Genomic DNA, 27,986 nt, shown 5'->3' on the forward strand with positions numbered 1-27,986 from the left:
TGATATAATTTAATTTAAAAAGGTGGAAGTTTATAAATTTGCACTCTAAAAAATATTTTTTCTTCGATCAAAAAATTTTTTTTTTTTTTTCTTTTTATGTATATTTATTCTTAATTAGAAAAAAATATGTATATTATCATGAAATTAGCATATTACCACTCATGTGCAGGGACACATGACTCACATTTGGATAAATGAATGTTTTGAATTAACAAAGTTGGCAATTTCTGTGTCCCTATAATACAGAAATTATAAGAAAACTGTTGGAGTTGCTCATTCATTATTGGTTGCAAAGTCGCCGACTTCCATAATAGGTGGGCAATTTGGTCATCCAATGGTAAGGAAGGAAGTTCCTACGTCTCAGCCTTATCATTTGTCCTTGCATTACAAGGTGGACCTTACCTTCCAGGGTTCGTAAAGCTTGTAGGGTTTAACAAGATTCTTTCTTGTTCTATAATTGAAGATAGGTTTGGTCCATTTCATTATAATCAATACAGCCTTTTGGCAAAAGTAAAGAAGAACTTTAAACCACACCTTCAATTCATCTACTTCTTAATCTCCTTCATAATAGGATTAGATTAAGGGGAAAATGTCAATTTATCTAAATTTGAGCTACACTAACCTTATTTACCCAAACATCTTATAAGATTGCCCATTTACCCAATAAATTACATATTTTTTGTGCTAATACCCAATTAAGTTATTTTTTATTATTTTTTTATTTATTTTTAGGACAATTTTCCCTCCCTCCATTTGCCACTTAGAGAGAGAGACTTCGCCGAAATTCGATCACTGGCCGCCGGAATCCGACCACCGACGGCCAGAATTCAGCCACCGGTGTCCAGAGTCCGGTTTTATTCCCCCTCCAATAATACCCAGTAAACTTTTTATTTCCCCATTAAATTTTTTATTGCCTCCCAATAAATTTTATTGCCCCCAAATAAATTTTTTATTGCCCCCCTCTTTGCAAACTTCTGGCAATCTCCGGACCGGAGTCTGGCGTCCTGTTTTATTGCCCTCCAATAATACTCAAAAAACATTTTATTGCCCCCCGATAAAAATTTATTGGGGGTAATAAAAGTTTCCGGTGACCTCTATGGGAACCTCCGACAGGTGATCGGCGGCCGGTGACAAGAGTCCGGCAACCAGATTCCGACAATTGGTGACCGGAATCCAGCGAAGTCTCCAATGACTTTTTAATTATTTGAAGGCAAACTTGTCTTTTTAATTTAAATTGAGTAAGTAGGTACACAAATCTTTTAATAGAATAAGTGAGCATTTGTTAAGCCCAAATTGGGTAAATGGTCTAAAGCAATAGTACACAAATGATTAAAATAATGAATTAGTTTAGATTATACATGTTTTGTCAAAAGAAACGCCGTTATTTTCTAAATATCTATCAAATTCCTCGAGTCAACTAGTGAATACTGTTAGACCAAAAATAAATAAATAAGTTGCGATTATTGAGTCCTATCACTTTAAAAAAAAAAAATTTACATTCATTTATAAATTTAAAATATTAAAAATTCAGGACGTATCAGCTATATTTCGGAGAGAAATAGAAACAACGCATATGTCGTATTACATAATATATTTTCAATGAGTGAAAAGACCTCTGTACTGTTCTCGAACCTAAGAATTTGATTGTAGAGTATTACTGGTCATGGTATTTAGAGAGGAAGTGACGAAAGAGGATACGTATATTATACATGACATGACTACAAATTGGCACGGTATCATGGCAAATGCTCCTTTTGTGGGGCTACACGACGCCCCAAATGATATGCTAATGACACAATCGTCTTTCTACTTTAGAAGTGCATACGGAAAACTGCCTCCAATTTTTTTGTCCTTGACCCCAAGGTTAAGTATAGCTGCATTTCCCCAATTCTAAATATCACCAATCCTCTCTTTCTTCATATCTTCTTCTCCTCTGTAATTGTCACTTTGTTTGTTTACATGTACACCCCATTACAGTAACCCTGCCACAGTGTTGTTGGCATGCACTATGTCCACGTGGCGGCTCCTGAACCTTATACATCAGAATCTAAGCAAAAGGTTAAGTTGGGTGGTTCCATTCATTCATGTAGCTAGAGAATGCTGTGTGTGGTTCAAGTAATGGCAGGCATTCGCTTCAACTTCTCTTTGAAGCTCTCTTTCTCTCTCTCGCATTTTTTTAGGCAACAATTTATGGATTTGAAGGACAACAGGTACGTGGGACTCCACTTTTGTTTCCTAAATTTGCTTGCTTTTATACTGCAACCTCTGTTCTTCAACCTCCAAGCTTCTTCTTTTATGCACTTTCTGGTAAGACAAAGATGTTTTTGCACTTTCTGGGTCTCCACTATAAACGGTTTTCCTTTTATGGGTGTTTGCCAAAATTTGATTGCTCTGTACTGCAACCTCTGTTCTTCAAGCTTCTTACTTTTTGCATTTTCTGGTGAGACAGTGAGATGATCTGTTGGGACTTTTTTGTTTCTGTATTTGACTACTTGGGTTGAATTTCTTTTTAAGTCAAATGATTGCTCATTAGAAGCTATTTTTTAGAGACGTATAAAATAGAGAGCCTTCTTGTTCTTCCTCATCTTGAGTAAATTTTTCTAGAAGAACCATGAAGTCAGTTCAACACTTCTGGAATGAAATTCAATTCATGTTGTTTCCTAAGTTTGTCAAGATTTAGCTGTTAATACCATGAGATAATTAGACATGCCTAGCATTGAAGAATTGGGTTTAAGAAATAAAAGGGTTTACTTCATTTTTTGGATAAAGCTGTAATATTGCTAGTCCAATGCTTTGGAATCAATCATTGCATCTCAGAAATAAAAACGTAACTTTTATTTTTTTATTTCATGCAAATAGAATGTATCGAAGAAATGGGTTTTTGTTGGGATGAGACACCCTTTTTAACTAGCTAAGATCATAATATGTATATCTATTTTTCTTTTGAACAAACCCAGAAACTAGTAGTGTATGATATAATCTGCAACTTGTGTATCTCCAAAATTCATGCTATTAGGCTTGTTCCTGACAGCAAGATCTTCAGAAGTGTACAGTTTTAGTATCTGCACTTGTTTAATGACTGAGTGAATTGGCTACTTAAAATTATCATATCCCTTTTTTTTTTAAAAAAAAGAAGAAAAGAAAAGATGTTTTTCACTATAATTCTATATCTCTTGAGCAGTTTTATAATTTAACTCTCAAAGAAATCTCCAAAAGTTCCCTGTTATCGTCTCAAAGAGAAATTTGATCTAAAGCTGTTTCTGGTATTTTTTATTTCTTACTCAGTATTTTTTGTTTCTTCCCTTTCACAACTTCATTTTTTTCCTGCAGTAAAAGTGTCTTACTTAGTATTTTTTTTTGTTTCTTCCCTTTTACAACTTCATTTTGTCCTGCAGTAAAAGTCTTTTTTTTTTGGTCTCTTTTTGACAATGTGAGTTCCTGCAATCTTGATTATTTGTATATATAACAGAGGTGTGTCATTATGTGTTTCCAAAGTTCCTGCAATCTTGATTATTTGTATATATAACAGAGGTGTGTCATTATGTGTTTCCAAAGTTATGCCTTTTGCTTTCTATGCTTCCTCACCCTCACAGTGATATTATTTTGTTATGCAAGATTTTGTATATTTGATATGTCAACTCACTAATAGAAGCATTCACTCAAATATCTTAAGAACACTAAATATGAGTAAAATTATGAAACCTGATTAAATATTTCATTAATATCACAGGTGATAGATACAAGGATTACAACTGCCACAACCCCTCAGATTGCGGATAATTATCAACATTGCTGAAACAGATTGATGCGTAGGTTACATCTATCTCATACAGATATCAGAAATGTTGCCTGTGCTTGGAAGAATACAAATTTAATTATGAAAACTACCTTCCCTTGCCATAGCGAAAGATTCAGAGAATTGAAGTTTATAATGTGTCTTATGGTGGGCCTTCTGATGAGCTGATTTTGCTCCCATTGTTTTTGTCTATATGACAAACTGACAGTCACTTTCTAACTGTTAGGTGCCTAATTTATATAGGGACATAGATTTTCTAACATATTTATAGCATAGTTTTCTTATTGTCGTTCCCACGGTTTTCAAAATAGAAGTAAAAGGGTGATTCTATCACACATATTAATGTAAATTGATTCTGTTTCATCTAGAGATAGTTTGCATGTTAAGAATGATGAATACGTCTAACTTGGTTTGGTTTGAAGTTTCAGGATAGAGAGTTTAAGCCAAAAATGGATGCGAATAATGAGAACATAGAACCAGTGACTGATCTTGCTCTGGATTATTCAATTCAGTGTATTCAGAGCAGGCTGAACAGTGATTCAGGTGCAGGTGCAAATGCAGGTTCAGTGTTAGGCATGACATTTGTGGCCACGGAGCCCCTGTCAGAGTTAGTTTGGTCTACAGATAAAGGTTTGAGTCTAAACTGAGAGCTGATTCAAGCTTTTCTAAAAATAAAATCTCACTTTCCTTAGGTGCAGGACCAAGCAATGTGAATCTTTCACCGCCACAAAGCATTACAGGTGGGAGGCCTATTTCTGAGAAGCCTTTAGAAGAAGAGAATTTTATAGCCTCAGATACATCATTTCGTGTGAAGAGTGAAGCTGCTGGCAAAGATGCTTTGACTATGTCGCCGACAAGTGATGCTGGCGTCATGCTGGCACATGGGTCGAGCCATGAATCTGAGACAGGTGAGGATAGTTCTTTCTTGGCATATTGCTATCATGCTATGTAGGGGAATTGCTTAGACCTTATCCTTAATTCTATCTTAATTAAGTGTAAAGTTAAGATGATTTGAGTTGTGTAGTAAGAATTTGTAGTAGTCTTTTAATCATTTTCAGTTCTCTGGTGAAGTTCTTAACTAAATTGCTGAGTAAATCTTCTTAGCAGAAACAATTCCTAATGTGGAGGAAGTGAAAACAGCTATGGAAGTATCTATTTTGCATAAACAGCTGGACACTTGCGGTCCAATCAATTTCAAAATAGATGAAATACCTGAGATGCCTGAAACTGGAGAAAATTTTCTTACAACATTGCCAGGTGCGTCCTGCTATTCAGATATTAAATATATGAAAGTATTTTGGCAGACAGATTTAGGAAGCTCCGGTAGCTCATGTTCAAAATGTAGTGATATTGGTTAATCCTTTAGAACTATTACTTTCACCGGCTTCAAGCCAAATTTCAGTTCCCGAGTTCTTAGTTCAATCTATGATGCCTTGCATAAAAATTAGACTTTTTCTTCCTCTTACTATAGTATGTTTACTGATGTGGTTACCCCCCTGCAGGTGATGTTGACAGAGAAAGGGTTAATATGATGCAACCAGATCAAATAATACCTTTTGTGGAACAAAGTGAACCATTATTGGAGGATCCTGTCGGTGAAGACATACGTGCTGATGATGGAAATCCGAGTAGGGAAATGGATTTTCTTTTGACCTCCAAAGCCTACCTAGTGAATGAAAGTAGAGATTCTGGTGCTTTTGTGGTGGATCAAATTTCCCAAGGCAGTAGGCCCTTGGATAAAATGGAGTCAACTGCTGATAATGATGTACAGATACTGAGAAGTGAAAATGCTTATGGTGCAGCAAGTCAGAAGTTAGGATCAGAATGCCTCCTCCGGGATAAAGATAGCTTTGAGAAGGTTGAGGAGTTGCTTCCTGTTAACGACTCTGTTCTGGACAAACACTCTCCAACTAACAGTAGAATCCATAAACATCGAAGGAAAGGCAAGGAAAAGGCTTTATCTGATGGAGATCTTAGTGGGAGAAGGTCCAAAAAAGCTGTATCTGATGGAAATATTAGTGGCAGAATGTCAAACGAAGGGGATGATAGCCATGAGAGTGTTGAAAGCTGTAACAGTGCTAGGTTGGTGTCATCAGGCAAGAAGAGGTGGGGCTTTGAAGAACAGTTTATTGTTGGGACTAAAAGATTCAGAAAGCAAATTCAAGAAACACCTGGTTGCAGTTCCTATGTTAAACAAGATAGCTCCTTCATGAATTGGATATCATGCATGATGAAGGGTTTCTCAAAATCAATACAGGATGAAGCACTACCTCTTACCGTTGTACATCCTGATCATGCACGTGAGAGTTCTGATAAGAAACTTATCACATACAACAAGAACCAAGATGCTGGAATAAAAAGTATTGGTTTCCAGTCAATTTTTAAGTCCTTGTATTGCCCAAGGGCAGAGGACCAGGGAACAAGAATTTCAAGTGGCAATCATGAAATAAGAGAAAGACCTGAGGAACTTAAGCAAGCTATTATTCCAAAAGGTTTTCATGGGGAGAAAATGAATCTAGGCAAAGGATGTCTGCTGCCAGTTGGGAAGTTCAATGAATCAACTTGCTGTAATGAAGTAGGTTCAGCAATCCAACCTGAGACTTTATCTGCAAAAGTTGCCGGTAGTCAGGAGAAAGGCAATAATACTGATTCTGTGGAGAACAAATGTGGAGTTAGCTCTACTTCTTCTCTGGGAAAACGTAAGAAAACAAGTGTTGAGCATGTTGAATCTGACCCACAGCCTGAAGGAAAGACAACTGATAAGTTTGATCATCGAAGAGACCTTCTGGGAAGTTTGTGGGTAACTCGCTTTACCCCAAAAATATCAGGTCTATCATTAATGTCAGATCGTTACAGTGTTGGTGCAGTTCTTGACTGCTCCAATGACAAGAATAATGTGGGGGTGGAGGAGCAGTCAGTTGAAGATATAGTTTCTGTCTCCGGTAATGAGCCACGGGAGTGTGCAGCGGACAATGCAGGCTCACTTGCTTTTAATAGAAACAAAAGCCAGAGTGATGAGAAGTCAGTTTCCAAACTAAATCCAATGTTTCCTGCCCCTAAGTTCGGAGGTACTGAAGCAATGGCTTCTGTCTTTGCTAGGAGATTAGATGCTCTTAAGCACATCAGCCCATCTGGCATAACAGGTAATGCTGCTGATAAAATCATGACCTGTTTCTTTTGTGGCATAAAAGGTCACCATTTACGAGAGTGTTCGCAGATAAAAGATACTGAACTTCAGGATTTATCAAGTAAATTCAAGTCCTATAATGGAGCAGAGTATTTGTCTTCTTTCTGCATTAGATGTTTTGAATGCAATCATTGGGCTGTTGCATGTCCTAATGCGACCTCAGTGGGACAACCTCAATTGGAATGTAATTTGTCTTATTACTGCAGTCCTAATCAAACTAAGCTTAACGCAGAAGGAAATATGAAGCTCCTAACTGGTGAAGAGAGTCAATCTGAAGCTTCTGTGGATCAGGATGACTCGAGACTGCAGACAGATCTCAATTTGAGCTGGAAATCAAATTCAGCCTCCAAGAAGATGAGACATTCTTCAAATTCAGTTAAAAGATACAGTGCTTCAAGCTCTGGGCAAACTAAGATCAAACAAAAATCGGTCATCCCTTTGTCACAGTTTGTCAATATACCAGTTACAGATGTACCTAAAGGAATTTCTGACTCTGTAAAAAGGCTTCGCTTGTCTCGCACAGATGTCCTGAAGTAAGTAGAGCACCAACTGGCATTTCACTAGTATATTTGGTTTTCTTGGTTCCTATTCTGTCATTACCTGAAGTAATGAGAACTAATACAACTAAAAGGAACACCTTTGCTACTTGTCCTTGTGACGTGTTATATATTTAAATATGGTCTCTTGTGATTTTCATGCATCAGATGGATGGATTCTCATACCTCGCTCTCAAATCTGGAGGGGTTTTTCTTGCGTCTGCGGCTTGGTAAATCTGAAACAGGACTAGGCGGAACTAGATACTATGTGTCATGTATAACTGGTATAACTAAATATTCATCATGCTTGTGTACTTGCTGAACAGAAAATCCATATTTTAGGAGGTTGATCTGATTGTGTTTATCAAACTAGTGTATGGTTTTAATGCTTTCTGATAAGTACGCTAATAAATAGCTAATAAATTTCCCCTTTGTGTTTTCTTTTGGCTTTCAAGGCACAACAGGTTCTCAGAGGGAAAGTCATCCACAGAATGCCAAAAACTCTATATCAGTCATTGTTGGGGGGATTAGATGTGTGGTTGAGGCCCAGTATGTATCCAACCATGATTTCCTTGAGGTAATTATCTGACTTGCTAACCCCCTTGATCCAACTCCTTGAAATGTATCTATTTGCATTCTCACTATAAGTTTTCTCTTGTTTGTTTTGATCAATTGGCTTTATCTCCTTTTTGTGAGTTTGATTAGTTGGGAATATGGTTGCCTCTCACTGTGTATAATTGATAAAGGCTGATAGATAAAGGCTATCTACGCCTGTTTCTCTTCTTGACTCCTTTGATTCTTTGTTGGCTGTTTTAGCCTATAGTCGTTGGCCAAAGTGTTCTGTCATCATAGAACTTACCTCTACAGTACTACTTATGCTCTGGTCTGTAAGGGTTCCATCATAAAATTCTTCGTTGGTTGTTTTGACCTATTGGTCACTGTCATCATGAAATTTACTACCAATGCTTGAGTCTATTTGGGTTCACTATTCATAAGGTTTCTGTACTAGGCGGATTTCTATCCAAAATCATGTAGTCTACATAATTTTCTGCATTTAATGTTTTGCTCATATCTATTGCAGGATGAGCTGAGGGCATGGTGGTCTGCAACCACAAAAAACAATGCCAAGATTCCATCTATTGAAGACTTGAGAGAGAAGATAGAGATGAAAAAACTGTTGGGCTTGTAGCTTAACCATGCAGTATAATATTTCTTAGTTTTGAGTTTTGTGCAAAACGCACGAGTGATGATCTGCTAGACGGTCTCTGTACATACAAAGTTTTCCCTCAAATATTCTTTTATACACAAAGCACCTTGTGCCGCTGAATAGTAGGAATTGTATTCGCCTGCAATTATACAGAGTTGAAGAAATCTTTCAGTGATATCCTCATATTTTCTTTTACCTTGTTTGAAAAATACGTTAAGCTATATTTGCTAGCACATGCAGGTTAACTTTTCCGAGAATTGTTATACAAATTACCGCGATTCACTGAGATTTTCTGGTCAGTACTTGAGCTTGAAGCCTGAAATCCCATACTAAACAAGTAGAAGAACGAAACATGATTTGGTTACTGAATCACACTACTATCAATGTATAAAGAATAGACTGGAAATGGCTTCATAGAATAAGAGTCCCAAAGCGTTATGACCTTTTTGTAAGTTGGATTGGTGGGTAAGAACTAGGAAGCCAACCAATTCATTCTTGTTCATACAAACAACATGTTTTAAAAGGAATGATTATTAAGTCGACATCGAATAATTTCATTAAAAAACTGAGAAGCCACGTATATCAAAGCAAATTAGATTATAACAACCAATTTTTTTTTTCGCTCTATCCATCTAACCCTCTTCTTGATTTCATTTAGAATGTGATGCTCAACTTGTGAATATTAAAATCTAGATGCAATCTAGTTGGTTGATTTGCAATTTATAAATTGTTGAGAATATATACATCCCACATGGGACAAATGGAACCTTGCCTATGAATTTATAAGGGTTTGGGTCAATCCATCCATTGCCAATTGGTTTTGGATGTGAACCCTAGATTACTTTATCATGGTATCTGAGCAGGTTACCCACGTGTGCATGCCTCACGGCCACACGGGCTCCACGTCACCCAAAGTTGTCCACGTGTATGGTTTGAAAATTCGCCATACGTGCGGGGGCGTGTTGAGAATATATACATCCCAAATTTTATTTGATTTCTCACAATTTTATACCATAAGAAAGCAGTCAACACAATGGGCATCTTTATTACAAACTCCGACGAGCCCTGAGAGAAAAAAACTCAAAACTTTTCAATGTTCTTGGTTTCTTTAGGGTGTGTATTAGTAGTTGGTGAATATATAAAGTTCTTCTACGGTATCGATAGTTCAAGTAAATTAGTTTGGTACAGCGATATAGTAACTCAATACAAAGGTATACTAATGTGAAATCAAGTTAAACTAGTCTACTAATTTATGAAACATGTCTATCTGTATATCAAATTTAGTCTATTTGATGTATCGGTACATTAATAGATTGAAAAACTTTCCATGCAACTATAATTTTACTTACTTGATTGGGAACACATGGATGGATGATACATAAACTCAACTACTAAAGTAATGTAGTGATATCATGGATGCCACTTTGAGACGAAGACTGAACACTGAAGACTCGTGGTAGGGAAAAGCAATAAAAGCGAGGCGCGCGCCTACAGTTTTGAACCAGTGAGAGACTTGTGGCATTTGACTAATGGGTGAGGATGGTGCGAGTCGTGCGTGGTAGGCACTTTTTAGAACCTCATTACAATAGTATTTGAATTATTTCTTTTATTCAAAAAAAGTTGGAATTAAGTCAAATATTTGGGATTGACAACCGAGTAAACTTGAAGTTTGAGAGATGGAGAAGTCTTAAAGTAGAGCTCCTAAAAGAAAAAGGTCTTAAAGTAGACCCGTCCTACCACGTAGATGGAAGGGCAGACCGATGGGAGTCCAATAGGAGGTCAATGATGTAGAACAAATGGTAGAGATGATCAAGAAATAATTGGATCATCATTAGAAAAGAACTAAAATCGGTATTGTATAAATTTGAGGTTTGAGGTTTGAGCTCAGCAAAACGGATTATATGCACTGTCAGTGCTAGTCAACAGACTAGCACTGACGCGTCTATTATTTTATTATTATTATTTTTCTTTTTTGTGGTCTTACCTACCGATGCCAATTCCTTCATTATCTTCAGCACCCAATTGCAAGACTGCTTTTTTTTTAACCTTCTTGACCTTTAAACTTAGATTCAGAATGGGTACGATCGAGTTTGTTGGATTTTGGAGAGAGGCCAAATGGGTCTTCAAGAATATGGGTGTGTTTTCTTCTTTCACCACATACAAAACATAAGAGGATTGACGCTTAGATGAAGAAGAAGAATAGCGACATGGAGGGCCCATTTTGGGAGAGATTTTCCGGCGAGAAATTGACAAGCTCCGGCGGGGGTTTGGCAAGAAAAGGGAGAGCGATTCAGAAGACATAGAAGCTGTTGTGGACCAAAAGAAGACTGTGAATCAGAGCAAGAAGAGAACTAGGTAGTTTTTGTGTTTTGAAAGGAGAACTGGGTAGGTCTAGAAGAACAGAAAGATTTGATCTTCTCAAGTCTTTGAACTTAACTTTTTGACAGGTGGATGGTGAAAAACTAATGAAGGCTTCAAAAAGTCAAGCACGTGACTAGCACGCTGTCAGTGCTCATGCATTGATGGTGCACAGAATACGCTCCGTGAGCTCAGATGTACATCTATTTTGGGAAGGTAACAGCACCACTAATCAATCTCATCACCTCGTCATGATATAAGGGTTTTTTTGAGAATCTGAGATCGTTTAGAGCTTCAAAACTATGTTTTAGAGTATAATTTTCAGAATTTTATTATATATTTCTTATTTGGACCCGTGAACTCAAAATTGTATGTAAGCACCTTTATACACTGCTAAACCTATTTTCCATATTGTTATTAATAAATTTGGGGGTTTTCTCCTATTTTCTGGTGGATTTTTAAACCATTATCATGAATTGCGCTACAAATGTCAACCTAAGTATCATGTCATGTAAGTAAATTTTATTTTCAATTCCACATAATAGATTATCATAATTTTACAACACCAAACTTTATCATTTTATATTTTCATTTTTTAAAAGGATAGATGAATGACATTAATGAATTTAGTTTGGTAACAAAAACAAAATAAGAAACTGTACTAATAGCAGCCATTAATTATGCTTGCATATTCCACTAGAGAAATTTAGATATAAACTCAAAAAACCAAGCATGTATTAGGAAAAATCCACCTATAAATTTTTTTCTAATCTACACCCAATTCATATTAATTGAACTTTCCTTATAGGGTATATGTCTAAAATTAAGATTTTTCTCGTTTTTTAACTTAACTATTTTGCTCTTCTGATTAAATAGGACGTAGTCTAAATAAAATCTTCCTATATTGCAACCATATATTTACTATTTTTTGAATTTGAATTATGACCACAAATTTGAAATGTATTGCAATTAATTTAATCCTTGATATTTTCCTTATTTAAAACGACTAATTGCCTTTTATTTCTTCCTTTATGATGTGAGGTATATATTGCTTTGTCGACGTGGTTAGATATTCTCTCAGTTTTTTTTTTTTTTTTTTGAATCGAAGGAGGTCAGCCATTTATTGAAAGTGAAAGAGTACAATGATACGATGCCAAAAGGCAACAAGAAATGAATAAAACAGCCCGAAAAGAAAAATACATATGAAATATAAAAACTTAATAACGCAAGGAGCAGCAACGTCGAGACGCAGCGCTGATTTTACACTACGGATTGCAGCCGTGTAGTGAATTGAGTAGTCGGTGGTTTGACTACCCATCGAACTCCAACGCACAAGTTGACAAAAATCAATTTGGCGCCGGAATGAAGGCACTCTCCCACCTAAAGATTGAAGCCGGCCAAGGGTGTCAGAACATGACCATGTTGGCAAACGATCTTTCACGAACAAATACCATAGAGGTCCTAGATCCAATACCAATAAGGCACAGGAGCCCCAATCCATTCTAGCAAATCATAAACAGCCCAACAAGGATTGTGGGCCGCAGGCCAAAACCAAACTCCACCCGGATCCCAGATCCGGCTCCCTCTGCCAAGCCCACTCGGATCCCAGATCAGGATCCTGATGCCAACAAGCTGGACCGCAGCACCGACGGATGCGTCCTGAGGACCTGTAATAGAGAATGACAAACTGCAATAGCCATCGCTGACGAGATCGACGCCGACGACCACTTCTGATGGCCCAGCAACACCATCAAAGCCACGACTTCGCATAGCCCATGCCGGCGACAAACCAACAAAACGCAGAACCCCGATTCCAACTCTCCAGCTTCTCAGGAGCGAGGCCCCTCCATCACTGCATCGCGAACCACCACCGCGATCCAACGATCCCATCCGATCCAAACGAACCGTTTCCCCATCAAACTTCTTCTCTGGGAACTTTGAGACACAACTAGTAAAAGAGACGCAAAAGAAAGACAGCAGGACTAGGCCTGCAGTTTTGTCCATAAAAATGGAGTAGGTGTGAGAGCCGCCACCACCAGATGCGGCAGCGCTCAAAGCCTTAGCAGAGCTAGGTCATAGAAGTTTTGTTAGATATTCTCTCAGTGGAATTTCATGAACTTGCAATCTATTGAGGAAAAAAAAAAATTATGTTGAAATCCATGTTCATTAACATTCTAAAAAAACAAAATACAAATCACAAATACCTATTGATAATCAACAGACCACAGTTTATCAATACATTAATTCTAAACACTAAACCGTGAGATATACTTTGCTAAGAAGCATCTGTGTCCCGAGCAATTAGAACAACAACGCATATATAATTCTACATTATTCTTTTCGTTTTCTTCCCAAAATTAAATTAACTAATAAGAATAATTAAACATAATACACCTTAAGAAGCTGAGCAAATGGAACACAATCAACAAACAGAGACAAAAAAAAAAAAAAAAAAAACAAGTAGAAAAAGGCTCCGCCATAGATGGAGAAGAGACCCCTAGCTGAGAACACCTAACAACCAGCGTGCAGTATAAGAATATAGCCAACCATTGAAGAAAAGGATTCACATTATCGTTAGAAGGCCAGGCTTGAGTTATAAAGAGATAATTAGAGCATATTATAGTTTTGATCGAGAATCACCATGGAGGCCTTTGTTAGTTATATATTTTTGGTCTGACATTCTTTCGTTAGTTGCATTATCATATTAAAAATTATGTATTTAAGTATAACAAGTGGGAGAAATGGACGTGCGTGGGATCCCCTGCATGAATCATTTAATCTTATCACAAATTCAGGATCGATTTATTTTAATTGTAAAATTATCATAACTAATCCATCAAATTTGTATTACTGGGATGTGGGGTAGATGTTCTAATAATGCATTGCCGCCTGATGAACAATTATCCAGTACGGCCACCCTGCCACATATGTTAATAAAGGAGTGCGTGAGAAATAATTTTTATTGGATACTTATGGAGGTTATTTAGATATAAAATTTTACATGAAGAATTGTCATTTGTGAGCGTACTGTGTCACGTGGCATGTGAGTCTCACCAAAGATTCTCCCTTCCCTTTCCCCCGACCTCGCCACATATGTAGTGCGATAGGTTAATAAGAGAGTGTGTGGAAAACAATCTTTACTGGATACTTCTGAGGGAGAGCAATTTAGATATAAAATTTTAAATGAAGATTTGTCATTTATAAGTGTACCCGTGTCACGTGGCACATCAGTCTCACCAAAGATTTTCTCCCTCCTAACCCCCTAATGTAGTATTGGAAACTTGGAATCATACCTTGTCGTATGTTCAAGGCTACCAATGTTCACAATTTGAACAAGATATATAGTTTTTTAACTACGTTAACTACACTTTCAATGAAATTGTAGGCATACTATTATTTTTGTTTTGATCACTAATTTGAGGCATTGGGAAAGAAAAAAAATTAATTCTTTATTATGTTTGGTGTGCACGAGATTTTCTATTTTCTATTAAAAAGAAAAAAAAAAATTGAATCCCTTCCAAACTCCAAGATTTTTTTTTTTTCCCTCATTGTTTTCATGCATTAGTTGATCTCTTCTTTCATGAATAAGGCAATAGTTGTTGTTGTCCAGGGCATGCTAGCTAGTACATCATTATCGATGTATCGAAACTCAAATTGAAAATTCGAATGAAGGGTACTTTACACGGGATTTAGCGATTGGTTTATTTGTAGTATATTGATGTATTGAAACATCAGATAGATTAGTTATATAAAGAGGTAGACTTATTTAGTATAAACATAGATTAGTTCAAGATCAAGCTAAACTAGTCTATTGTTTCTGTGTGAGAATACGGGAACTAAGTATGGATCATGATGGAGAGAGAGATAGTGACACGAGCATGTATAGTGGTTCACCTTGCCCTTGAGGCAAGGCTACGTCTACATAGAGATTCCACTATAGTGAGGCCAAGTAGCCTTTGTAGTATACGAGTGTGGGGATCATGGATGCCATCCTATTCTAAGAAGGGGTGGACTCCTCTTTATAGCTAAAGGAAGTTTCACTTTATTTTATATTTCCGATGTGGGATATAATGCACATATTGCTTCTCTTGAAGCCTTTTGGAGAGCATGTGAGAGTGGCCTCCTGACTAGATATCGGCCGACCTCCACCATAGCGAGGTAGCTCGGGTGTCGGTCTACCGGATGCATATCATAGGCGGGACTAACCATGTCGCGGGACCCATATATGAGATCGTTGCTTATGCTTGGCAGTATGTGATATAGGCAGTATGTACATCTATTAATGTATGAAGTTAATCTATCTCAATATCAAATTAATTTACTTAGAGTATCGATGTACCTTTGAACTTTCGAAATCATTTTATTTTATTTAGATTTTGTTGAAATATTACTATGTGCAACTTAATATATATTTATATTGGGTTAACATTTTCAGCCATGCTCACCGTTGAATATAAAAGATTTGGTGTTTTGATCCATCTGATCGATCTTTCCACATGTTTATTAACTTATCCTCCTCAGTCCCCAATAGCTACTCGAAAAGTCCAGATCTACTTCTGATGTCATTATCGATGTCACTGATTCGGGCCAATCTTTACTGGTCACTCATCTTCCTCGTGGTCATTTGCATCGTGCACTTATATTCTAAACAAACCGTAGTGGTCCGACTTTCAATCCATTACAATGATGGAATCTCATCATACAGAACTATAGATGAGCAATTCTTAAACAAAGAAAAAAAAAAAAATACTCGTGAAGCACGTTGATTGGCCGAGCACAAAATACTTTAAACAAAGCATCCGTGCCCGTTGAAGATCAAATATTCAAATGCCTGTCACCCTCATAACCTCATTAACCTGATTCGTGGATGGACGATTCCGAGCCGTTTGATTAGAAAGTAAAGTTGATTCCAGAGCGAGTGGAATTATTTGGTCATGGAATACGTTATCGATTCGTCTATCTACTATCTTCTTTTCCTTTTCTTTTTATATATAAAGGCCAATGGACCCGTCAAAGCGAATAAATGAAGTCTCCATCTCTCATCCTTATTAACCAGCACCCCCATCTCTCACCCCAAATTAGTCAATCACTTGTTTCTGCTCTTTCTGTCTTCCACTAACAAGATGCAGCAGCAGCAACACCATGGTAAGCCAAACCCTACTTACTCTCTCTCTCTCTCTCTCTCTCTCATGTGAATCAAGTTTCTGATGAAACTGAGTTGTTAATTTAGATGGTGGGTATGAGAAAATCAAGTACATCACGCACCTTCTGGCCGCCTCGTTTGTTAGTGGTGCAGCGGCGGTCACCACCCCTTATCACCAGAAAAAGGCCTCGAAGACGGCCTTGACAGCTCCACATGAAATCTTTCCAAGTCTCAGAAGGACAGGCTCCGGCCGTGTTGGAAACATCGAGAGATTCTCCCATTATGTTGGTACGAACAACTCTCCTTTAAAAGATTAGTTTGCGCGCGAGTGAGTTTCAACCGTGTAGATCAACGGTTGAAAGTCTCTCACGCGCAGATATTTTATGCAGGTTAAGATAGAATTCCTTATCACAACTCTCCTTTAACAAATTAGTTTGCCCGCGAGTGAGTCTCAACCGTGTAGACGCGCGAGTCTCGCAATACGAGCTCTCTGTATGATCAACGGTTGAAAGTCTTTCACGCGCAGATATTTTATGCAGGTTAAGATAGAATTCCTTATCACATTTTGGAATTTTGGATATGCAGCTAGGCAGCTAGGATTTTTGGACGCAAATGAGTGCCCCAAGATGTGCAAGTTGGCATACAAGTACTTGAAAAACTCCGAAGGGTGTAAAGATAGCATCTACGAGTATTTCGCTTCCGAAGAAGATGCAGAGTCTGTCTACATCGAGTTTACAGAAGAATTGGATCGATGCATCCTTAGTTATTTTGCGTTTCATTGGAGTCAAACTTCTCATATGATTAGCCAGGTAATTAAACAAATGTTTAACTATATATTTCATTATTTCAAGTTTAATACGCAACAAGTTTATTCCCAAAAGGGAAATGAAAATATATTAAACTAGAGCTTGAAGACAAAACTAAGGTCAAGAAATTAAACTTGCAGCTGGGTAGTAGGTTTGTTCCTCTGTCATCTAATCTTTGATTTACAATTGCAGGTTTTTGATGTGGAATCTGAGAGGAGAACGAAGCTCAAAGACTATGTACTAGCAGCTACCAGGTAAGACAATTACGTCCAGTAATGAAATTGTATTTTGTTGGTGATAATGAAATAGTACGTAATGAAATTGTAGTTTCTTCTTCTTCTTGCAAAAAAAGAAAAAAAAAATCTATTCATTTGTGGGTTGTTGTCAAAAGAAAAAGTTATAATAATTGTCAAAATTCAAAAGGAACAAAATCAAAGTGACCCACGTTTTCCTTACTACTTGCACATGAGAACGACTGGTCCTTATGGGCAGAAATTTATGGAGAACAGGCACAGCAAAGGCCAGTCCCAACAATAATTCAATTTTGTGAGGTCACTATTTAGAAAGTCCAAAAATGTGTTGTTTGTAACTTTGTATTAGACTTGGTTTACTGTTGGTTATATTTGAAGAATTACTGTCTCTGAGACTATTTAGTATGTACTTACTGCCTGTATCTGAATCTGTGGGATTAAAATTTGGTTTTGGTATGCAGGAAACAGAGATTTGAGAGGATAAGCAAGGACCTAAAGGTGACGAGGGTGTTCTCTACTTTGGTAGAGGAAATGAAAGTAATTGGCAGCACATCAAAAGGAGAGTCAAAATGCACAGAAGTAATGAAGCCTATGGCACATAGTGAGAGGAGCCCTGTGCTCCTTCTCATGGGTGGTGGAATGGGAGCTGGCAAAAGCACTGTCCTCAAAGACATTCTCAAAGAGTACGTAATTTTATCGAACACTTGGTGATCATATCATATCATGTATTGATCAATGTGGTTGATGATTCATGAGAGTGCGCTAACTAAGTGGGAATGATGTGTGTGGCTGCAGGCCATTCTGGACAGAAGCCAAGAAAACTGCGGTGGTTGTAGAGGCAGACGCTTTCAAGGAGACGGATGTTCTTTACAGAGCTCTAAGCCTGAAAGGTCATCACCATGACATGCTCCAATCTGCTGAATTGGTAAGTTCTCTCATTCAATTTGTCTCCATCTATTGTTTACATTTGAGTGGGAATTAAATTCTTTACCCAACGATTGCTGTGACATTCAATGCTAAGACACACATCAATCATCGACTGACAATCATTTATGCTTGGTTGATGTGGGGTGGTGAAATGTAAGAATCACATCAGATCAACAACCACAATCATCCACACTCAATAGGGAACCATTAGTAGCATTTGTCAAAAAATAGATAAAGTGGCAGAGTTCTTTTATGCTATCGGTAAATGTTTACCTTTCGGTAATATTGCAGAAGTCCATTATAAAAGCTATGTAATTGCATCAAATGAATGACCCTTTTCTGATCAATGTAGGTGCACCAATCATCCACCGATGCTGCATCGTCCCTCCTAGTGACTGCACTCAACGAAGGACGGGATGTGATCATGGATGGCACTCTATCATGGGCACCCTTTGTCGATCAGACAATAGCAATGGCCCGAAATGTTCACAACTGCCGTTACCGGATGGGCGTTGGATACAAGGTGGCTGATGATGGCACCATCACTGAAAATTATTGGGAACAAGTAAGTGAAGAAGAAGAGGATGAGCATCAAAAGTTAGAAAAAGCAGGGAAACCCCAGAGAAAACCGTACAGAATAGAGTTGGTTGGAGTGGTTTGTGATGCTTATTTAGCTGTTATTAGAGGCATTAGGCGAGCTATAATGATTCATAGGGCAGTGAGGGTGAATTCACAGATTCAATCCCACCGGAGATTTGCTAGTGCATTTACTGGATATTGCCAGCTTGTCGATAATGCCAGGCTCTACTGCACTAATGCTATGGCTGGCCCTCCTAAGGTAATTTCCATTTTCGAAGCAACTTACAAACTAGTGATACAAAATACTACCCTAGGATTTTTGAGACATTTCATCCAGCACCTTGTTTAGTGTGGTATTTACTAACATGATTTATGTGTAAATGCAGCTGATAGGATGGAAGAATGGAGATAACAACCTGCTAGTGGATCCGGAAGAAATCAAGTGCTTGACAGACTTGAGCCATTTGAACTCTAAAGCCGATTCGATTTACGAGCTTTACACGCACAACCCGGGCCTTATACTGGAACCTGGTTCTGTTTGGAAAGAAGCTGTTTTGTCCCCTGCAAGGCCAAGCATTCAGCGCAAGCTAAAGGGTTGCATTCAAAGAATTGAAATTTCAAGTATTACTGCTGACGAATTAAGTTAACAGTACTATTTATTTATCCAATTGGTCCATATTTCAACCTGTGCGTTCATTATTGGAGATTTGTGCAAAGAGAAAAGGACTCATGCATAGACATAGGGATTATGGTGGCACAAACTTGTAAAGAATAGAAGAGAGCAAAGGAAAGAGACTTACCCAGTAGCACCAACAAAACCACATATTAACTGCTACCTTTTAACCGGCAAATTTTTTTTCGATATTTCTACATCATTTTTCTAGATCCAAGTGCAAAACATTATCAACATCAATCGAAATCCAAGTAGTTATTGTTATCTCCAACTAGCATGTGGTCTCTTGATTAAGACATTTTTGTTATAGCCGACTAACATGTGGTCTCATTAATAAGACATTTATCTCCAACAAAATATTGATAGATGTATTAGGTTCAAATCCTCCCTCAATTTGATTGAACAAGAAAGAATTTGGGACAGATTTTGAACGTGAAACATCGATCCAAGGTTATACCGAATTCTTCAGGCTGTAACACTACATGTGCCAAATCCAGAGAGCCGCGAGTGCGCTTACCACCCTGCTCTTCATCACCTTCACGAGTCCGGGGCACACCAGTCGAGCACAATGGCTTTGAGCCGCTGATGTAATCTCTAATTGCATGGTAAGGTCCTAATGACCACATGCAAACCGTTTTCCTCTACCAAACACTAAAAAAATCCAAGGTAATCAAACGTGGCTGAGGTCAAGACCCAAGGCACTTCAGCCCTAAGGATCAAGGCCAGGACTAAAGATCCAGACTAGGATCTAGGATCCACCAACTATCGGGACAGACCCAGACTGGGCACGCTCACTAATCTCTTACTTGAAAATTAAAGGTTAAAGCCATCTTCTCCATTGGTGAGAAGCGAAAACGCCTTTCAAGGCCAACTTGGTCATCTAGGGTAAGTTCGATGCGCACCCTCACAATCCCATAACACAACCCTTTGGATTTAGATCGAGGACACAGCAAATGGTTTTGCCAATCTGGTGGATAGTGAGAGCAGTTATATAAGCTGCCAAGATACCAATGACCAGCACCCTATTGAAACTCGGGCAGCTTCATTTCACAAGCTTGATCTCAAAGTTGTTGGTGAACGTAACAAAAAAATGACCCCTTACCCTCTCTCTGCACAGTGACTTTACCATAGAGTTGTCACATGGACCGAAACAATTCCACGAATAGTGATGATTGAAGGCATTGCAAGTGTACATAGGTCCAACCATGTAATAATTGGGAGAGACAAATGCACTAATAAACTTAAGACAAAAATTTCACAAATTCAAAGTAATAAGATGTAAGACACTTATGCTTTTGGTTCATGTATGTAACTACTACTAACTACATTATGTAATTTTGATCATTTGGACTATAAATAACATGTGATTGCGGATATGTAAGGCTATTACGTTTCAATTTTAAGAAGAGATATTAGAGCTGATGATGACAGTATGACCAATGTTCTCAAAATCGCTAGGCACTAGTCGGACAGTGTGATCAGGAGCCAAATAAATAAGCCGAAGAAATTTTTGGACTCAACAAGAGTATACTTTAAACATGAAGCCCAATTCTTGGCCCATAGTGAGCCCAACCAGTCTAGGGAAATCCCCACCTCCCAAAATCGACCAACTATAAATTCACCTTGAAACTTCTTCACCTCGTCCGAAACCCTAAGCGGCCCCAATCCTCAAACTCTTGCCTTCCCTGCTCTGCGCCTCCGAACTCTCCCAATCATGGTGAGTCCCCAATCTCAACTCCATCCTCTCTCTCTGTCTCTCTCTCTCTCTCATCTGAACTCTCTGTGTGTGTGTTTCAGGCGGACGTTGAGACCGATGTGGCGGCAGCCGGAGTCCCGAAGAAGAGAACGTTCAAGAAGTTCAGCTTCAGAGGCGTCGATCTCGATGCACTCCTCGACATGTCCACTGACGAACTCGTCAAGCTCTTCCCTGCTCGAGCTCGCAGAAGGTACTGTGTTTCTATGGCTCCCTAAAGATCTCATTTTTCAGTGTGTTTTGTGGTTTTGGGAATTGGGTTTGAGTTCGTTGGTTTGGGTTTGATAGGTTCCAGAGGGGTCTGAAGCGCAAGCCCATGGCTTTGATCAAGAAGCTTCGCAAAGCCGTAAGTTTCACTGAGACTGTTGGCTCACGTTTTGTAGAATATGGTGTTGTTATTGGGTTATGATTTGTTATGGTGAATGAAATGTGTTAGTTTGATATGATTTATCGAATTCATGTGTGTAAGTGAACGTTCTAAAGTATTGAAAATTTTGATTCATTGACCAGTTTCTATGATGTTTACCGTGTTAGAATTGGCTTGTGGTGAATGCGTGTTTCGTTTCAGTTTATATGTTTTTGTAAAAATGAAAGCTTAGTAGTTGAAGATTAGTTATCGTTGTCACGTTTTTGTATTTGTAGTTGTGTACATTATCTTTTTGCTCTCACCATTCTCAATTCAGTCCTTTTCCTTTCTCTGATATGTTTACTTCTGATTTCAAGTCTAGAAGTTAAAACTGAAAATCAAAAAATTACATGGTCCACGAACAAGCCCCAAACTTGGAGACTAGTTATTTGTGAGAACTGGTTCATCTTCAGCTAGATGTGGTTTCCCCTTTTTAGTTGTTTTTTGCTGTTGGCTTGGGTGCTATTATGCATCAGAGGTTGGTTGAATGAATGTTTACTGAGATTTGGTGATGATTTGGGTGATTAATGTAGACTGATTTGTATATGTAGGCAGTGTAGTAACAGAATTTGATTTGACAATGCATATTATGAACACTCCCAGTAATTCATTGTTCTGAACTTCTCACTTAAGTTGGGTGATATTTACAATCATCTCTACTTTTGTCCACTTGTATGAAAAGGAATTCTGTTTGTTTGAATAAATATTTCATATGAATTCTCTACATGAGATTGTGTCTAAGAATCAATGTTGGGGAACTTTTGTGGGTGCGTAAAATGTGTTTCTCTTGATTTTTATTGCCTATGGGTATAAGGTTCAAATTTTTGTTTTCTAAACAAGACTTCTCATGTTGATTTTGAAACAGAAAAGGGAGGCTCCACCTGGTGAGAAGCCAGAGCCAGTTCGTACCCATCTGCGTAACATGATTATAGTACCGGAAATGATAGGAAGCGTTATTGGTGTGTACAATGGAAAGACCTTCAATCAGGTTGAAATCAAGCCCGAGATGATCAGTCACTACCTTGCTGAGTTCTCAATTTCATACAAGCCCGTCAAGCACGGTAGACCTGGTATTGGTGCCACCCACTCTTCAAGGTTCATTCCTCTGAAGTGAGATCTCTTCCGGCAGCAGTCTAGATATCTAGTTGTGTTATTGTGTTATTTTCACAAGACTGATGGTGATCAAATTTTTGTTCGTTTCTCTTGATTTTTGCCTATGTTGTGACTTTTGATGTTGGTACTCTATATGAAGTTAATTTACCGTATTGTTGATTACTCCATACATCAAATGTGTTCATCATATTTATGTCGAACTCTTCTTATTGGTAGTATAGTACGAAACAAAGATATTGGCAGGTCATCTATAGTGGTCTTGTTTGAGAATGTTTAGTATTATGATCTCTAGTTGCTAGCTAATCAATGCTACAATTTCTGAATTCCCTGGTTAAGTAGTTGTTTCAGAACGATATTGAAATAGTGACATGAGAACCCAATGAATTTTGGTAATGGATGATGGCATACCTCTCTTGATCTGAGGTCAGAGAGTGGTTTGACTGACAGGTAACACTTGTTTAACAACACACAGTCCTGAAATCGCTGATATTTTTGATTTCAAACCGTGGAAGGATGGCTCGGATAGTTCCCAAACCTTGCAATCCGTATGGCAAAATATTTGCACCAACTTCGCCGATAGAGGTCAAACTGAAAAACTAAGCCTACAACGAGCAGCAGGATATTGAACAATGAAAATGTAGGAAAGAAGACTTGAAACTACCAAGCGAAAATGCTATAAGGAATGTTATAGTGAAACTACCAATCCCTACTTTTTTTTTTTTAGAGGAATGAATATTCATTAATATTTTCATGACTTCACAGACACCGTTAGGATGTTACAATACATTAGAGTCTAAATTCCCGAAGCACATTAAACACTACTTTTGCCTTTTCTGCCTAACCGAGAGACAAATCCCACACTCATTAAAATTATTACTAACATCCTAGAAAAAAAACTAACTTCCGTCTCGTGGCGCACCCTTGGGGCGTTGTCGTTGGACGGGCTGATGAGGGTGCTTTGCACACTGGTGGGGCTCCATGGCAGAGACGTGGTCTAGGGATGGTGAATGGGCGGTGTTTGAGCCCAAAAGTATTTTTGGCAAGATCCCTTAGGGGATTTAGCATAGCGGACCGATACCTGCGGCCCAAAAATAAGTCTACTTGGGTTTGGGTTTACAGCTTCACCTATTCCGAGATCCATAAGGAAAACAAGCCCTTATTGGAATCAAGTAGCAAAGATTGAATATGAAACTTCAATCAATAATCCTTCTATGGCAAGGAACAGTCGAAACCCTAGGGTATAAATACCAGGTTTCAAGGACGGAAAAAACACAACTCTTCAATCAATCTCTACAATTATCCAAGTCTCCCCGAAGGAACCTCTTTTACCAGTGATCGCACTCCAGTCCTAGTCTCCTTAAGAGTCGACTGTCAACGCCACCAAACCAACCTGGCGACCGTACTTCCAGTCCCAGTCTCTCCAGGAGCCAACTTCCAGTACCACTGCCACCGATACTATCTCAACCAGCGAAGCAAGGGTAACGCCCTCGTAACCCAGCGAAGCTAAAGTCACGCTTTAGCAAAACCTTGTGCTTTCTCCCAACTTCCCAGTGATTGCTCTCTTAGTCTACAACACTAAGTATCGATTTGGTAAACGCAAGAGATCACAACTGAAGCCCTTACCCATAAGGCAAGAAGTCCTTTTCCGAAAGGTAGAGAAAAGAGCCTTGTGACGAGGTTGGTGCTCTCCTCATCCACAACGCTTGATTTAGAAGTCAGGTAAAGGGACTCCCCCGACAACTGCACCCCACTGTGCTGGCACGCCCGCAATCACAGCAGCAAAAGAGACTGTTTGCAGCCAAGCTGGTTTTGGAGCCAAACAGGAGGTTGATTCCGGGTTCGGCAAATTGATTTCGACCTAATCTCCTCGGATTGAGTGCGAGCGCAGAGGAGATGCAGCGCTGGGGTGCTACTGGTTTATGGCGGGTTCTGGTGTCACCGGTACACCTAAGATCTTGGAAAAAGCTGAAGTTGTGATCTCATGGCGGAGACAATCCCGAAAGGGATCTGTTTTCCTTTGTGTTTCGGCCACGGAAGTCTACTGGGATTAAGGGCTGTCTGCTGCGGGGCGATGCAGTGCGGCCGCATATTGATGCGGCACGGCGGCGCGGTGAGGTGGAAGTTCCTTGCATTGGCAAATGGTCGCAATCTCCTAGTTGCAGTAACGTGTCTGCTCTTGGTAGGTGGCAAGTTCCTTGCTAGCCTCCTAGTGGCAAGGTGAAACTAAGTATCGTCGGATTTATCTTCCGGCGGCAGCATAGTAGCAAAGCTGTGCAATTGATAATTATGCTACGTTGTAATCGGGTTACATATCGAGTTATCTTTCCGTTATGTCACCGCCTATATTAAAGCAAATAGAGTAGCCAGTAGAGCACTCTTTGGTAGTCGATGTTTGTTAGAATACATGTACTTTGTAGAGATTCCTGATATTATTTTGGGACATACTCTAGATGCTTATTATAATAAGGGGTTTAGACTACATGTCCCCCCTTGTATTCGACAGTTTCATTAATCAAGGATTGAGGACAACCGCACCAGCCTTTAAAAAAAAAAAAAAAAAGATTACTAATTAGTTGAAACTATATGATCTAAAGAGTTAAACTTGTACATACGCCTAAGACTGCAATTTGTGTACTTTCATACTGGCCACTGGACTGAACCCTGCCACACATATACTCTAAAAAAGTCCAAGGTATACCTAAAAAAAAAAAAAAACAACAACAACAACAACAAAAGAAAAGAATTTAAGACATAGGCCCAAAAGCCAAAAACCTAAGGGTAAAAGTTATAAATAGTCATTGTGGTTTGAATTGATGTTCAAAATTAACCTTATGGTTTAAAAATATTTAATTTTACCCCTGTGGTTTGCAAAACTTATTGATATCGGTCCAAATACTACTTTTGACAAAAACCCCTCATGTGCAAGGATAAATTCGTCATTTCAATTTAAATAGTAAAAGAAATTAAATTGAATAGTATTTCAAAAATGAAACTAAAAAAATAGGAGGTTGTGGAATTCTGGTTTTTATTTATTTTTAATTTCATTTCCTATAAAATTTCTAATTTTTTTTTTGTTTTATTTTTTTATTGAGGTGACAAACTTATCCTTACACATGGCAAAGTTTTTGTTAAAATTAGATTTTGGACCAACTTTGATCAATTTCGTAAATCATAAGGATAAAATTAAACATTTTGAAACCACAAAGTTAATATTGAGTATCACCCCAAATCACAGGGACTATTTCTAACTTTTACCCAATAACCGAGTCCCCTTACTATGTAATAAATTGGGCTGGACTAAGGGAACTAGGGTTGAAAAGGGTCAGTCCCATAAACCCAAAGCCTCCCTACCTTCATTTCTCCACCTTAAATCACTATCTGCTTCCAGTCTCCAGCATCTGGATGCGCCACTCGTACATTGCCTTGCCTCGAGCAAGACACCTCTACACCATCACTGACAAAGAACAAAACCCTCACAACGGCTGCTGTAACTGAAGAATGACACTGTTGCCTCTAAGTTCAAAACTGCCCTCGCTGTTAGCTACGACTCAAGCCGATCGAACACTGTCGCACCCCGACCAAGCCACCGCACCTGAATTCAAGACAATGTGCACATTTTGGAACCGAAAACTGACTAATCGCACCAACCTCACTGAACTGACAAAATTAACTGAAATCGAACAGATACATGTGGTGCGGTTTTCGGTTAATGCTTATAATAAACCAAAAAATAACTTAACTTAACCGATATAAAAGTATTAGTAAAACTTATATTTGTATTATAAAAAATTGTATTTGTTACTCTAATTACACTTTAATTCTCATATGTGATTAATTTTCTATTGCTATTTTTAGTTTCTTTGAGTTGTAACTTAATTTTAATTGTAGTTGATTTCATTTACTTATTTGTTTTTATATTTCTTCTAGCTTTAAATTATAGAATAAGTTATATCATATTCATATCTATTATCTTGTTGGTCTTTTGATGTGTATTTTCTCTTTATATTAAAATTGTGGATAATGATGTTATTTGGATAATTACTATATGTATAATTACAATTGAAAAAATACAAATTTTCATTAGAAATAAGGATTAAATCAACTTTGTTAACAGAGCTAAAATTAACCAAAACTGAGTCCACTAATAGAAGCATAAAATGTGACAAATATATTATTTAGCCCATTAAATTTTGCTTAATTTTTTCCTTAATATATAATTTTTAACTTAGATTTATTTTTAGGAAAACAAAGGAGCATAAAAGAATTAAACTGGACGCAAGAAGGCACATGGAAAACGTCATACCTATTCTTGAAGGAGATGGAATTCTAGTTGCACAAGGAGAGCTCAAGAATCTTCAAGCTTCAAGAATAAATCAACAAAGAAATCTTAGTTCAAGAAGGAAACCTAATGTAAAAAGGAGAAGAATTAAAAGTCAAATCCTTATTGAACATGGAAACTTGATGTGGTCAGACTTACAAGGCTACATTGCAGTATACAATGGAAGGTTCAAGAAGCTATGTAAGACACCTAAAAGCTAGAGGAATCCTACAAGATTACGGCTTGATTTGATGACTTAATTGGGATGATGTAGAATTAATGCAGTGGTTCCAAGTATGTGCACCAATCAAAGGCAAACTAATTAAAGCAACTAGAGAAGTAAATTGGAAGCAAAACTTCAAGGAGAATACAAGGTTGGTGTCCCCTATATAGAGAGGTTTTAATCAACACAGTTCATACACCACCTTACAAAGCTCTCTCATCCATAACTCTCTAGTTCACAAAGTTTTCGAAGTCACCATCCTAGGAAGAGTTGCCGTGCACACCATCCACCCTTGCCATCATGTTTTTATAGATTTCAAAACAATGTGTGTCACTTTCTTTTGTTATGCTATTCTAGTTTCGAAAGTTTGGTTTACGAGATTGATTGTTTGGTTTTGTTTTATGGAAATCTTTTATATGTTTGTTCTTTGGATGCATATACTTAGGATATGAGCATGTAATTGGAGCTAGGACTTAGAAAAAATTCACCTAATAGTTTTGTCTTACATGTTCACAAGTAGTAACAACTTTTGGAAGAAAGTTTAAATCAAACAATTAGAATTGCATGCTAGGTAGGCGTTCCACACTAGGATCTTGTTCTATATATATATAGTTGATCAAACTTCCACATAAACTTAATGCTTTAAATATGTCTTTGGTAGGATAGCATTCTATACCTTGATTGCATATGTGATAGGCTCAGATATGATG

The 27,986-nt window shown here is 38.0% G+C and overlaps 3 protein-coding genes across 11 annotated transcripts; all 3 read left to right on the top strand.

The window, feature by feature from the left end:
• Nucleotides 1-1,926: 1,926 nt before the first annotated feature.
• On the top strand, nucleotides 1,927-8,921 carry LOC133708848 (uncharacterized). 9 transcript variants are annotated; one of them, XM_062134393.1, is made up of 9 exons: nucleotides 1,927-2,210; nucleotides 3,731-3,813; nucleotides 4,225-4,426; nucleotides 4,489-4,704; nucleotides 4,901-5,053; nucleotides 5,299-7,516; nucleotides 7,688-7,803; nucleotides 7,975-8,096; nucleotides 8,601-8,921. In XM_062134393.1, the coding sequence occupies exons 3-9, from the start codon at nucleotides 4,246-4,248 to the stop codon at nucleotides 8,706-8,708; spliced, it is 3,114 nt and encodes a 1,037-aa protein (XP_061990377.1). In that variant the 5' UTR covers nucleotides 1,927-2,210; nucleotides 3,731-3,813; nucleotides 4,225-4,245; the 3' UTR covers nucleotides 8,709-8,921. The 9 variants fall into 9 exon arrangements, with proteins under 9 accessions (XP_061990377.1, XP_061990376.1, XP_061990375.1 ...); XM_062134392.1 differs by having other exon boundaries at nucleotides 3,731-3,809; nucleotides 4,219-4,426; XM_062134391.1 differs by having other exon boundaries at nucleotides 3,731-3,809.
• Nucleotides 8,922-16,078: 7,157 nt separating this feature from the next.
• LOC133709352 (calmodulin calcium-dependent NAD kinase-like) lies at nucleotides 16,079-19,474 on the top strand. Its single transcript, XM_062135069.1, has 8 exons — nucleotides 16,079-16,229; nucleotides 16,315-16,515; nucleotides 16,813-17,036; nucleotides 17,226-17,287; nucleotides 17,746-17,967; nucleotides 18,080-18,209; nucleotides 18,564-19,049; nucleotides 19,177-19,474. Exons 1-8 carry the CDS (start codon nucleotides 16,208-16,210, stop codon nucleotides 19,435-19,437), a joined length of 1,608 nt encoding a protein of 535 aa, XP_061991053.1. The 5' UTR covers nucleotides 16,079-16,207; the 3' UTR covers nucleotides 19,438-19,474.
• A 1,550-nt stretch (nucleotides 19,475-21,024) lies between these two features.
• LOC133709359 (small ribosomal subunit protein uS19x) lies at nucleotides 21,025-22,904 on the top strand. The gene is made up of 4 exons (XM_062135077.1): nucleotides 21,025-21,180; nucleotides 21,261-21,409; nucleotides 21,505-21,562; nucleotides 22,488-22,904. Exons 1-4 carry the CDS (start codon nucleotides 21,178-21,180, stop codon nucleotides 22,734-22,736), a joined length of 459 nt encoding a protein of 152 aa, XP_061991061.1. The 5' UTR covers nucleotides 21,025-21,177; the 3' UTR covers nucleotides 22,737-22,904.
• Nucleotides 22,905-27,986: the final 5,082 nt, after the last annotated feature.

Source organism: Rosa rugosa, chromosome 5, assembly GCF_958449725.1.
Source record: "Rosa rugosa chromosome 5, drRosRugo1.1, whole genome shotgun sequence".
Taxonomy (NCBI): domain Eukaryota; kingdom Viridiplantae; phylum Streptophyta; class Magnoliopsida; order Rosales; family Rosaceae; genus Rosa; species Rosa rugosa.

Excerpts from the sequence above, each read along its gene's own strand:
- LOC133709359 (XM_062135077.1), top strand. Across the intron at positions 21,410-21,504 it reads CCTGCTCGAGCTCGCAGAAG|GTTCCAGAGGGGTCTGAAGC; the intron begins GTACTGTGTTTC and ends TGGGTTTGATAG. Across the intron at positions 21,563-22,487 it reads TCAAGAAGCTTCGCAAAGCC|AAAAGGGAGGCTCCACCTGG; the intron begins GTAAGTTTCACT and ends ATTTTGAAACAG.
- LOC133708848 (XM_062134390.1), top strand. The coding sequence starts at position 3,878 with ATGAAAACTACCTTCCCTTGCCATAGCGAAAGATTCAGAGAATTGAAG. Across the intron at positions 4,705-4,900 it reads GAGCCATGAATCTGAGACAG|CAGAAACAATTCCTAATGTG; the intron begins GTGAGGATAGTT and ends AAATCTTCTTAG. Across the intron at positions 7,517-7,687 it reads TCTCGCACAGATGTCCTGAA|ATGGATGGATTCTCATACCT; the intron begins GTAAGTAGAGCA and ends TTCATGCATCAG.
- LOC133709352 (XM_062135069.1), top strand. The coding sequence starts at position 16,208 with ATGCAGCAGCAGCAACACCATG. Across the intron at positions 17,037-17,225 it reads CTTCTCATATGATTAGCCAG|GTTTTTGATGTGGAATCTGA; the intron begins GTAATTAAACAA and ends TTACAATTGCAG. Across the intron at positions 18,210-18,563 it reads TGCTCCAATCTGCTGAATTG|GTGCACCAATCATCCACCGA; the intron begins GTAAGTTCTCTC and ends TGATCAATGTAG.